At 43.1% G+C, this 12916-nt stretch overlaps 2 protein-coding genes across 2 annotated transcripts; both read left to right on the top strand.

Moving 5' to 3' along the window:
* Positions 1–102: 102 nt before the first annotated feature.
* LOC122762023 (caskin-1-like) lies at positions 103–954 on the top strand (the record flags this gene model as incomplete). Its single annotated transcript, XM_044017183.1, has 2 exons — positions 103–442; positions 775–954. Coding segments are annotated over 2 exons (440 nt in total), but the record flags the coding sequence as incomplete, so codon positions are not given.
* Positions 955–4198: 3244 nt separating this feature from the next.
* LOC122762021 (major vault protein) lies at positions 4199–12863 on the top strand. The gene is made up of 14 exons (XM_044017182.1): positions 4199–4285; positions 4995–5173; positions 5610–5805; positions 6217–6340; positions 6515–6646; positions 7862–7956; positions 8266–8502; positions 9119–9244; positions 9834–10043; positions 10176–10414; positions 10486–10683; positions 11981–12125; positions 12307–12518; positions 12718–12863. Exons 2-14 carry the CDS (start codon positions 5010–5012, stop codon positions 12836–12838), a joined length of 2199 nt encoding a protein of 732 aa, XP_043873117.1. The 5' UTR covers positions 4199–4285; positions 4995–5009; the 3' UTR covers positions 12839–12863.
* Positions 12864–12916: the final 53 nt, after the last annotated feature.

Genomic DNA, 12916 nt, shown 5'->3' on the forward strand with positions numbered 1-12916 from the left:
GAAAACAGATCAAAGTTCCTGTTCAAAATATGGTCTCTTGGTGATGAGCCTGGAACCTGATGATTAAATGTGTTTTACCTGTGTTCTTGTCCATTTCCTCAGCAGCTGGATTGTCCTCTTCAACTGTGACCGTCAGTGTAGTTCAAAGTGTAGCCTTTGCTTCTCAGTCTTCTCTGGTACATGGACGTCCAGCTCCAGGTCCGACTCCGGCTCCAGGTCCAGGTCCAGATCCAGGTGTGACTCCAGTTCCATATGCGTCCCCTCAGAGTCCGTCCCTGACAGCAGAGAGGACTGAGATGTGTGTGGCTGGTCCAGGTCTTGTCCCAGAGTTGTCCTTTGGAACTGAGGTGGTTCAGCAGAGACTGGATCAGACCAGCACGTATCTGGAAGCCGCATTGAAGGCTGTTGAACGTGAACTGACCCTTGAGGACCGTGAAGACAGGTGAGACTAGTTTAGTTCATGAGAACCGGTCCTTGTTCTGATCAGATCACTACATGTTCATTTGCTTATTCCTGGTATTAGCGCAGTTTTGCCACAGGGTGTCACTGCAGAGCCTAGAATACTGGGATTAACCAGCTGTAGTTTGTTCTGTTTGATCGTGTGTAATATGAGATTATAACATACTTATGATTTGATTACATGTGACAATCACAGATCACAGATCGCAGATCATAGGTCATAGATCACAGATCGCAGGTCATAGATCACAGATCATAGGTCATAGGTCATAGATCACAGATAGATTTATTTTGTGTTTTTGTGTCTTTTCACAGCAGCAGAACAAACCCAGTGAAATCAGCAGGAACAATCCTGGACGACATCGGCAACATGTTTGACGACTTGGCCGATCAGCTGGACGCCATGTTGGACTGAAAAAATGTCTCCTGCACCCGCTGTCCTCCATGTATTATGCAGTATACATATTTATACTCTATATATATATGTATATATATACATACTGTATTATGCAGTATATATATATACTCTATATATGTACATATATACATACTGTATTATGCAGTATATATATACTCTATATATATACTGTATATATATATTGTATTATGCAGTATATATACTGTATATATATATATGTGTATATATATATACATATATATACTGTATATATATATATATATATCGTCGTCACAGTGTGAGGACGATCGCGTTAAACACTGGAACGAGAAAATCCGCTCAGATTTAATCCACAGCGGTGAATTTCTGTTATCGAACAGCGAACAGAGAAAATGTCGTCCATCTCGCCAGTATACAGTCCTGTCCATTTATGTCAAAGTGCCACAAGGGGGAGCCGTTTGGTTCCAGTCATTCCAGGACTCCGTGGTTTCTAATGATCTGTTTTAAGATTCTTGTTTTTCACTGAAAATCTATGATCTGCAAGTTTAAAGTTGATTTCTACAAATACCGCTAGAATATTGTGACAAATACACCCCGCCCCCTCCTGTCAGTTGTTTGGTCAAACACCGGAATCCATGTTTTCTCCTTCTTCATTTATGACATTAAAAACTCTATTTTATATATCACCGGCGTTTTCTACAGACCATTCATAAACAAAGGGAAGAGAAATCAGTGATTTACATAAATCTGTTTTTATATATTCCTTTTAGAAGAAGAATAAAGTATTTATATGTATCTAAATGTGTATATTGTATGTGAGAGGTCTCTGTACAGATATTTTCACATCATTTAGAAAACATGAACAAAGCTCCTGTGATCATGTGACCTCTGCTCCGCACCCTTTCACCTCTGAGTCTCAGGAAAACCCCACTGCACCTGAACGCATCACCAAAAGCTGCTTTGAAAAAAACCCCAAAGTGAGATCCTTTTTTTATTCCACGTCAAATAATAAAATCTGATGAAAATCTGCATGTTTTCACTGCTAGACAGCAAGGGGCGTTGAAGGAGAATAATCAGTTTGTTAAAGGGCCAGTTCAGTGTTTTCTGAAGTGTATGATGTACAGACACATTTTCCACTAAACTGTTTTAACTCCACTCTACTCGTGTTTCTTTCTCCTCCATCAGAACCGAAACGAACATGTGACGTCATCAGACTGAAGGTCTCTGATTGGTCAGAGAGTGTCGACACTGAAGAGTCATGAGCATGATGTCAAATCAACAATGTCCAACGGCAGATCAAAGTTAAAAAGACTTAGAAATCTACTTACAGTTCCAAAATCTACTTACAGTTCCAAAATCTACTGAAAGTTCCAAAATCTACTACAGTTCCAAATTCACTTGAAAAGTTCAAAATTCCACGCACAGTTCCAAAATCTACTTAGTTCTAAAATCTACTTACAGTTCCACCTACTTACAGTTCCAAAATCTTAAAATTCAAATTCACCAAAGTTCAAAATCTACTTACAGTTCCAAAATTCACTTAAGTCTAAATCTAATGCGACAGTTCAAAATCTACTTTAAAGTTCTAAATCTACTACAGTTCCAAAATCACTTACAGTTCCAAAATCACTTCAAAATTCAAAATCTGCTCAAAGTTCCAAAATCTACTACAGTTCCAAAATCTACTTACAGTTCCAAATCTACTTAAAAATTCCAAAATCTACCAAAGTTCCAAATCTACTTACAGTTCCAAAATCTACTTACAGTTCCAAAATCTACTTAAAGTTCCAAAAATTCCACGCATAAAGTTCCAAAATTACTAAAGTTCTACTACAGTTCCAAAATCTACTTACAGTTCCAAAATCTACTTAAAATTCCAAAATCTACTCAAAGTTCCAAAATCTACTTACAGTTCCAAAATCTACTTAAAGTTCCAAAGTCAGAAGAATCAGAATCAGAATCAGAAGAGCTTTATTGCCAAGTACGATTTGCACATACAAGGAATTTGTTCTGGTGTCATTGGCGCATAACAAGCATACAAAATTTTCTAAAGTGAACAGTAAACGTATATATACACAGTATATAAATGTTTTTAAAGATGAAAAAGAGCACTACAGAAAGAGCAGTAAAGAGCAGTATGACTGGGCAGAAGTGAGTAACAGGTCTAACAGGAGTAACAGTAAAAGTCTACTTAAAGTTCCAAAATCTACGTCAGTTTAAGTCTGTGATCTCTATCTCACTGTTACACAGAAGTTTGTAAACCACTCACTCTCCCACACCAAACCTCATAGAGAAAATCAGTGATTTAAGCTCACAGGGACACAGGAGCTGCTGGTCCTCTGCTGCCTCGTGTGGTCACTTAATGTCACTGAGTTAAGTCTAAATAAAATATTTTAAAAGCTGAAGTTACAAAATAAGACATTTGAAAATAGTGATGGAGGCAGCAGTGGATCAACAACTCCTGTGTGTGTGATGTTAAAATCACTGATTTTCTCTATGAGGTTTGGTGTGGGAGTAAACACTACAATCACTACATGTCTGTGTCTGATCTGTGATCACATCATTGATCCTCACTGATCAATAATCTTCTCTACTTACACAGTTCACTGAGTGACTCAGGGAAAACGACATGTAAGTTTTTGTGTGTCTTTTTTAAAAGTGTGTTCTTTTCAGAACGTCAAATGTTGTCAGGTGTGTCTGTGTAGACACAGTTCACTCTTTTGTATTTTAGTCATGTTTGTTCAGTGACCATCAATCACACACACGCACAGACTCACACACACACAGTCATTCGAGCCACAACGTTTTTATGTCACTTTTTTAAAAATGTGTTCTTTTTCAGAACTTTTCATGAAAATAAAATAATAAATGGAAAATAAAAAAGTGATATTTCACATTAATATATGTTTATGGGTTATTAAATGTCACGTTAAATTCTGTTGAAACACTTGTTTATGTTTTTAATATAATGTATTTCATTGTGTCACGTGATGTCATTGACCGACAGGAAGTGACGTTTCTCATTCCTCGTCGTTCCTTGTCAGGGGGGCGTGAGAGGCAGGGCAGGACAACTCATACAATAGTTTATACAGATAAATAAATAAAAGTATTTCAATTTGGGGGGCGTGACAGAAAATAATAGAACCACTGCCTTAAAGTAAAAAGTTATTTTAAAAATCATTTGTCAAAGATGTTTTCCTTGTTTTAATGTTTTGTTCATTTATTTCAGATGTTTGTAGTTTAAAAAAACAAAAACAAAAAAAAACCTAATGACGCAGCTCTGCACCAGTCATATCGGTAAATGACGTCACTGCTGAGCTACGGCCACGCCCACAGTCCGGCTGTCTTCGTCTCCTTCCTGATTCCAGCATTTCCATCACCGAGCTTCAGAACCCGATCACGCCGCTGCTGACTGTCCCTGGGCCCGAGGTAAGAGCGCGCGGCGGCCGCTGCCGCACTCCGCCGTCAAATCGACTACTTTCACTCTTATTTACTCGAGAAAGAAAACGCTTTTTGTGATTTTCACTTTGAAGAGATGTTTTAATCGGTATAATCGAGACGAACTGTTTGTTTGTTTGTTTGACAGTAGCTTAACTTAAATGTAAATGAAATGCAGCGTGAAGCGAGAGGATTATTGAAGCTACTTTTGAAGGAGTGTTAAATAAATCACGCCGAATTCAACACAAGTCCTTCAGTACTTGGAGTTTCACTTTGCCCAGTGTTTGTGTGACTTAACAGCGACAATGACTCTACATTTAGTGCATTTCTAAAGGAGATTTCGTGTTATTGATTTCCAGAAGTCTCCTCTACTGTAAATATGTGTGCGTCATTTATCAGGCCTGCAGTGGGAAACCAGCCCACCTGCAAGTGACGCACTTTGTACTTTTGATGAGGGGGAGGGGCTTAGAGAGGCATGACATGTACCTGTTGGATGACACGTGACACAGGTCCAAGAACAGATTCTAGCAGAAGGCTCCGCCCATTTTTGTTTACAAAACATTTTTTTGCAATCATTTTGTGGAAAGCTTTTATTTTGGTGAATGTAATTGTGTTGGTTAACTGCCACAGTAGGTGGCGCTCTACTGCACACCGTTGTTCTGTCCTACTTTCAAACACGTACAAGGTTTCCTCTCTGCAGCGTTTTGTAACAACCATGTCGAAGAAGGCAGGAAACCGTGGGCCGGAGTACGAGGGGCCGGTGGAAGCGTCAATTATCCGGATCCCGCCTCATCACTACATCCACGTTCTGGACCAGAACACCAACATTGCCCGGGTGGAGATCGGACCGTTGACCTACATCCGCCAGGACAACGAGAGGTCAGAGAGCGACAGGAAACAGACTTTTATATTGAAAACTGCAGGGTCGTATTTTACCATCGACGACAGGAAACAGGCTTTTATTTTGAAAACTGCAAAGTTGTATTTTAGCATTAACGACAGGAAACAGACTTTACTTCTGCAACAGCTTCCTGTCAGAGACTCCTCCTCCTCCTCTGTTACTAAGACAGGTCATGTGACATGTGTTGTCAGGTGTGTCTGTGTAGACACAGTTCACTCTTTTGTATTTTAGCCATGTTTGTTCAGTGACCATCAATCACACACACAATGTCACACAAACACACACAACACAGACTCACACACACACACACAGTCCTAGTCATTTATTTTAAAGTGTCAGAAGGGGGCGCTGCATGTTTCCAGGATCTTGTGATTTATAATGATCAGATTTTTCATTCTTTACATGTGAAAATAGAATTCTCTTCTCACCTGTGCGGATGATCATGGTCCCGCCCCGTCACTACTGCGTGGTCCTGAACCCCGTCTCCCGCGACGACAACGCTCAGGTCCTCTTCGACCAGTCAGGTCAGGCTAAACTCCGCCACGCTGACCTGGAGATCCGTCTGACCCAGGAACCGTTCCCTCTGTACCCTGGAGAGGAGATCCAGAAGGTAAGCAACATCACATTTAACATTTAAGAAGCTGAAAAATGACAGAAAGTAGAAAATATTCACATTCCTACGTCAGTTTAAGTTTCTACGATACCTACATCACATGTCCACGTCTTTATCTCACTTTGAGACTTCAGGAAACTGAAGTTTGTAAACCACTCACTCTCCCAAACCAAACCTCATAGACAAAATCAGTGATTTTAGCTGCAGGGACTCAGGAGCTGCTGGTCCTCTGCTGCCTCATGTGGTCACTTTGTGTCACTGAGGTCAATCTGACGGGAGAGTGAGCTCATGGAAAACAAGTTGAGTAGAACTTGAACTGTGTAACGAAGAAGAGCCGTAACTCTGTGGTATGTGTGTGAGAAAACTGTAGGTGGCGCTGTGTCTGACCTACAGCGTTTGTGTCTTCAGGATGTGACGGCGCTGCAGATCGTGTATCCGGACACGGCGCTGCGTCTGCAGGCTCTGCTGGACTTTGAGGAGGAGGGCGGCGACAAAAGAGTGGCTGGAGATGAGTGGCTGTTTGAAGGACCCGGTACTTTTTTATTTAACGTTCTGATTCTTTGTCTCCTAAAGTCTTTGAACTCAGCTCACGTTCAGGTTCATGTGATCAAAGATGATTCATGTCACATAGAGAAGACGTTTACATGTGCTGCTGTTATGCAGAGAGAACGCAGTGCATGATGGGTAACCTACTCTCTTCTGTCAGGGACCTACATCCCCAGGAAAGAGGTGGCCGTGCTGGAGACCATCAAGGCCACGGTAATCCGAGAGAACCAGGCTATCAGACTGAGAGCTCGCAAAGAGGGCGTGGACAGAGGCGGAGTCCGCAGAGTCACCGGTAAACAACAACCACTGACCCATGATTAAGCCCAGCCCGAAAACACAATAACTTTGTTTGTTTTTTGTGGACAAATTTGAAAGAAAATCACTATACGATCACAATATTTAAGTCACAATACAATATACTCATGATATTTAACTCCTCATACGATATTTCACGATATTTATGTCTTGATGCGATATTATTGCGATATTTAAGTCACGATATGATATTATCACAATATTTAACTCAAGGTACAATATTATATCAATATTTAAGTCACAATACGCTATTATCATGATATTTAAGTCACGATACGATATTTAAGTCAAAGTATGATATTGTCACGATATTTCAATCACGGTACGATATTATCACCATATTTAATTCACGGTATGATATTATCACAATATTTAGGTCACGGTACAATATTATATCAATATTTAAGTCACAATACGCTATTATCATGATATTTAAGTCACGATACGATATTTAAGTCAAAGTATGATATTGTCACGATATTTCAATCATGGTACGATATTATCACCATATTTAATTCACGGTATGATATTATCACAATATTTAGGTCACGGTACTATATTATCACAATATTTAAAACGCAAACGATACCGTCACGATGTTTAAAACGCGTTACAATATTGTCACGATATTTAAAACACAATACGATATCACAGTATTTAAAACTCGATACAATATTATCACAGTATTTAAAACTCGATACAATATTATCACAGTATTTAAAACTCGATACAATATTATCACAATATTAAAAACACGATACGATTTTATCACAATATTTAATTCCCAATACGATATTGTCACGTTATTTAAAACACAAAATTATATTATCACGATATTTAAAACACGATATGATAGTATCACGATATTATCATGATATTTAAAACGGTGCAATATTATCACGATAATTAAGTTACGGTACGATATTGTCACGATATTTAAGTCACAATGCAATATTATCATGATATGTGTCACGGTACGATATTATCACGTTATTTAAGTCATGATACGATACTGCAAAACACTGAGTATTTGCTAAATCATATATTACGATATACTCACAGAACAGCTTTCGTGAGAGTGAGCACTTGGTGCCCTCTAGTGGACTGAAACGTTGATTGATATTTCTTTGTAACATCATGACCTTTACCCTCAGTAAAATGACTTGTGGTTAATGAATGACTTGCTGTTCAGGTGAGGAGTGGCTCGTCAGTAAAGTCGGAGCGTATCTACCCGGAGCTCATGAAGAGGTCATCGATATCGTTAACGCTTTCATCCTGACTGACAAGGTGAGTGCACTGTGGGTGTGGTCTACTCACTGAGTCACATGACTCTGATTCTCAGTCTTTAAGAGAAAAAGTTATTTCAGTGAATTTTAGAAAAGTTTTTAAAGTCACAGATATTTTTATGATGATGTTTTTGTAGTATTTTAACTTCAGTTTTTCTTACGTTATATTTTGTATTAAATCGCTAACTTCAGGGCGTGTCTTGTTAAATTATACTGTAACTTTTTTAACGTTAGTGACATCGTTCTTTTTGGCAATACACAGACATTTCTTTTCTTTCTTCATTAACGTTAAGTCATTTTTACGTCGTAGAAAGCGCTCCACGTTCGCGCTCTGCGACCTTTCAAGGACACCGGCGGCCGCGACCGGCGCACGGGGGAGGAGTGGCTGGTCACCATGGCCGACAGGGAGGCTCACATCCCGTCGGTGTCGGAGGAGGTGGTGGGCGTGGTGGACGTGACCACGCTGAGCAGCAGACAGTACTGCGTGATCCTGGACCCGGTGGGACCGGACGGGAAACCTCAGCTGGGTCAGAAACGGGTGGTGAAGGTGAGCGGGCGTCCGTTTGTCTGTCAGTGGGTGACAGACAAACGTTCTCTTGGACCTGATTAGATTTTAGTGGTCAGAGGTCGAAGTTCAGAGATCGCTGTGACCTCACAACGAGACAATGGCCGTTTCTCAATGCGTACTCCCGTACATGTGAAAACGTCATCAGGTAAATATGATGAAGGCAAATATTTAAAATTAGAAAATAATAACAATATATATGCATTCATTATGTTATGCATGTTATGTTCATTTATCAACACTGTAGGTGGCGGTAATGAGGCTTAAGCACTTGGCACCACCCGTCATTCAAACAGTAGAACAAGGAAGTACGCTGCTGTTCCAATAGAAGAATCTGATTCTGGAGATGTATTCCAGGCGTGCTTCCCAAGTATACAAGTACATCCTTGCATACTTGAGTTTTGAGAAAGGGACAATTTCTCTTTAGTTATAATATTAAATTAGCTTCATGCTAAATACAACATTGAGTTAGCTTCATGCTAACAACACAACATTGAGTTAGCCTCATGCTAACACCCTAACATTGAGTTAGCCTCATGCTAACAACAAAGCATTGAGTTATCGTCCCGCTAACAACTCTCTCTTTCTCTGTCTCCAGGGCGAGCGCTCGTTCTTCCTTCAGCCCGGCGAGGATCTTGAAAATGGAATCCAGGACGTGTACGTGCTGTCAGAGGAGGAGGGGCTTGTGCTGAGAGCGGTGGAGGCTTTTAACGACACGCAGGAGGTGAGGACACTCGTCACATGTTACCTTCTGGAACTCCTTCACAGAAATAAACTCAAAGTCACTCACATAGCGATGGAAACACCATGGTTCATAGAATCCTGTGAAGTCAAATTTAAAAATCCATGCCATAAAATTGTGATGAGTTATTGGGTATCAAGTCAACATGTAAGTGAATGTGTAAAATGTGGTTTTCACAGTATAACAAAGCTTTTCCAAGGCCGTACCAACACCAGTGTGCCAGCTGGCGTCACCCACGAGCTCAATGAACGAAGCAATTTTCACTTCAGTCGTCAAAGTGTCTTGACTCAGCCTCGTGTGATGTCACTGCTCAACTCCTCCCTCTAACCCGACTGACCTGATTTTCACCGCTCTCTTCTTCTTCTTCTTCTTCTTTCCTGTGCATCAAACCTCGCCATCCTCGTCCTCCGCTAACACCAAACCTCCTCATTTTTCACACCTTTGTTTTCATCACTCTCAGCTCCGCCCTCCCCTTCCTCCACTGACTCCTCCTCCTCCTCCGCTCCAGTGCATCGCCATGTTAACCCTTCTCTCCGTCGCCCTTGTCTCTCTCCGCCGGTCTCTCTGCCAGCTCGAGGAGGAGGAGTCAGAGGAGGCGGAGCAGGAGCGAGCCAAGCGCTCCCGCAGGAGCGGTGTCCTCCGTCGCCCCGGAGACCGCTGGATGCTGCGGGGGCCCATCGAGTACGTCCCCCCCGCCACTGTGGAGGTGATGCTGAAACGCACCGCCATCCCACTGGACGAGAACGAGGGAATCTACGTCAGGGACATCAAAACTGGAAAGGTACGAGTTAGCGCCCCCTGCTGCTAAAAGCCAGCCTGAGGCTGATAAAGACATGATCATGTTCTTTGTCGGCCTTTGACCTCTCGTGATCACGTGACTGAGCGTCACTGTGTGACCTGTGGTCGTCCTCAGGTGCGCGCGGTGATCGGTCACACCTACATGCTGACTCACGACGAGGAGCTGTGGCAGAAGGAGCTTCCGTCTAACGTGGAGGCGTTGCTCGCGTCCCCTCTGGATCCGCTCGCCAACCGCTCGGACCGCACCGTCATTTCCACCAGCAGGGGGCATCGGGACAAGACCCGGGTCGTCTCCTACAGGGTCCCCCACAATGCTGCCGTCCAGGTGTACGACTACAGGGAGAAGAAAGCCAGGTGAGACGGACTTCCTGTCCTGATGATGGGGGGGTACGGCGGACAGAGGAATGACGCGGTCTCGTCCACAGGGTGGTGTTTGGGCCCGAGATGGTGATGCTGGGACCGGACGAGCAGTTCACCATGCTGTCGCTGTCCGGAGACAAACCCAAGAGAGCCAACGTCATCAAGGCCGTGTGTCTGCTGCTGGGCCCTGACTTCTGCACGGACATCATCACCATAGAGACGGCTGACCACGCCCGCCTGCAGCTGCAGCTGTCCTACAACTGGTAACCAAGTCAACACCTCACACACTGACTAGTCACTAAGTAGCAGCTAGTTAACTCTATCTTAACTAACTAAACATTTATGCAATGTTAACTAACTGTTAGTGAGTTATTAACTATTTACTCAAAAGAACCTGGCAGAACCAGTCTCAAAGTGGGCGGGGCCTAATCCTAACGGGAGATTTTGAGACAGTTTTGCACAAGCTCCTCCCCCTTCCTATGTCCCCTCCCCCTTCCAAACACCTGAATCTAGGCATAAATAATCTCAGCTGGATTATTGCAGCATTGAGGTTCCCTGTAGACGTCATTTTTAATCCTGTGTGTGTTTGTGTGTGTTTGTGTGCGCGTGTGCGTGTGCTCAGCGTAAACTGTGGTCAGTTTCTCTCACTCTGAAACACCATGATCTTAGTTTTCTCCTTGTTGACTGACAGAATTGTTGAAGGTGGTCTTGGGTCTTGGAGCTGTTGTAGTCCCTCTTCAGAGTTGGACAGCATCGCGACAAGAGACATTTGATCTCTGTGTTGTTCAGGATGAGGCCTGTTTTTGCTCATTGATTTATGTAGATGTTGAAAAGTCTACAAAACAGGAAAATATTTTTGATTTAAATGTTTCTCTATCAGTGTGTGCAGAGTGTGGTTCTATGGTTTTGTATGAATCCAGTTTGACTCTGAGGATATTGTGATCAGCGAGGTAAATGCTGTAATCTGCTGTTGATCATCAGCAGAACATCTTCCCCAGGTTGCTGCTGACACACATCCCTCTGTAGTTGTTGGAGTCTAATTTATCTCCATTTTTGAAGATGGCCGTTATTAGTCCCTGGCTCCAGATGTCGGGACAGTGTCCCTCACTCGACACCATATTGAATCATTTCAACAGTGGCGTGTGGATTTTGCTGCTTTCTTTAAGTTTGATTGTGTAGCCAGAGGATCAAAGATTAGGTTTATAACCCTCACGGCGAGATTCATTCCTTCTTTGTCATGTAGATGTTTGAATCGTTGAATGAACTCTGTAGTTGGTCCTGGTCTTGGCTGTTTTCAGTCCATCTATAGGGTTGTTCAGCATTATGTAGTTTGTTGTCCTCTTGTGTTGTGTAGTGTTGTGTAGTGTGTTTTGTTGTGGTCTGATGGGGGGTCAGAGGACTGACTGTAAAGGCTCTGAGGTGATCAGGCTCTGTGTCTGTTATCATGTAGTCGATGGTGCTGCTGCCAAGGTGCGAGCAGTGTGTGTGTCTCCCATACGAGTCTCCTCATAGCCTATCATTAACTGTCTGTCTCTGTATGTCTGTCTGTCTCTCTCTCAGGCACTTTGACATAAAGTCTCCAGTGTCGACCGCTGACGCCGCTGCTCTGTTCTCAGTCCCTGACTTTGTCGGTGACGCCTGTAAAGCCATCGCCTCGCGGGTCAGAGGAGCCGTCGCCGCCGTGCAGTTTGACGATTTCCACAAGGTTTATGTTCCTGCGTGAAAACAAACACACACACACACACACACACACAGACAAACAGACACACACACCAGACAGACGACAGACACACACTTTCAGAACTTCACACACACAGACAGACAGACAGACAGACAGACACACACACACACAGACGTTTTCAGTGACGCTGCTCCTCACTCTACAGAACTCAAACCGCATCATCTGCTCGGCCGTGTTCGGCTTCGATGAGAAGCTGACGGTTCGTCCGTGTCTTCGCTTCAGTCAGAACAACCTGGTGATCAGCAGCGTGGACATTCAGTCTGTGGAGCCGGTGGATCAGAGGACGAGAGACGCCCTGCAGAAGAGCGTCCAGCTCGCCATTGAGATCACCACCAACTCCCAGGAGGCCGCAGCACGGTCCGACACACACACACACACACACACACACACTGTGATGTCTACGTTACATGATCACATCTTTATCTCAGACGTTTCTAAAGCACTCACTCTCCCACACCAAAGTCCAGAGAGAATCAAAAACGTCGTAATGCTAGCTTGCTACGTTGCGAGTCATATGCAGTTTAGCTCGTATAACTGCGATGTTTGTTGTGCGCAGACACGAGGCGGAGCGTTTGGAGCAGGAGGCGCGGGGGAAGCTGGAGAGACAGCGAATCACAGACCAGGCTCAGGCTGAGAGAGCGAGGAAGGAGCTGCTGGAGCTGGAGGCGCTCAGGTGAGAGAGACACTGATGACATCATCATCATCATCATCATCATTGTCGTCCAATCAGCATGAACCCCTGAGACCGTGTGTGT

The sequence above is a fragment of the Solea senegalensis genome, unplaced genomic scaffold, assembly GCF_019176455.1.
Source record: "Solea senegalensis isolate Sse05_10M unplaced genomic scaffold, IFAPA_SoseM_1 scf7180000015148, whole genome shotgun sequence".
NCBI lineage: Eukaryota > Metazoa > Chordata > Actinopteri > Pleuronectiformes > Soleidae > Solea > Solea senegalensis.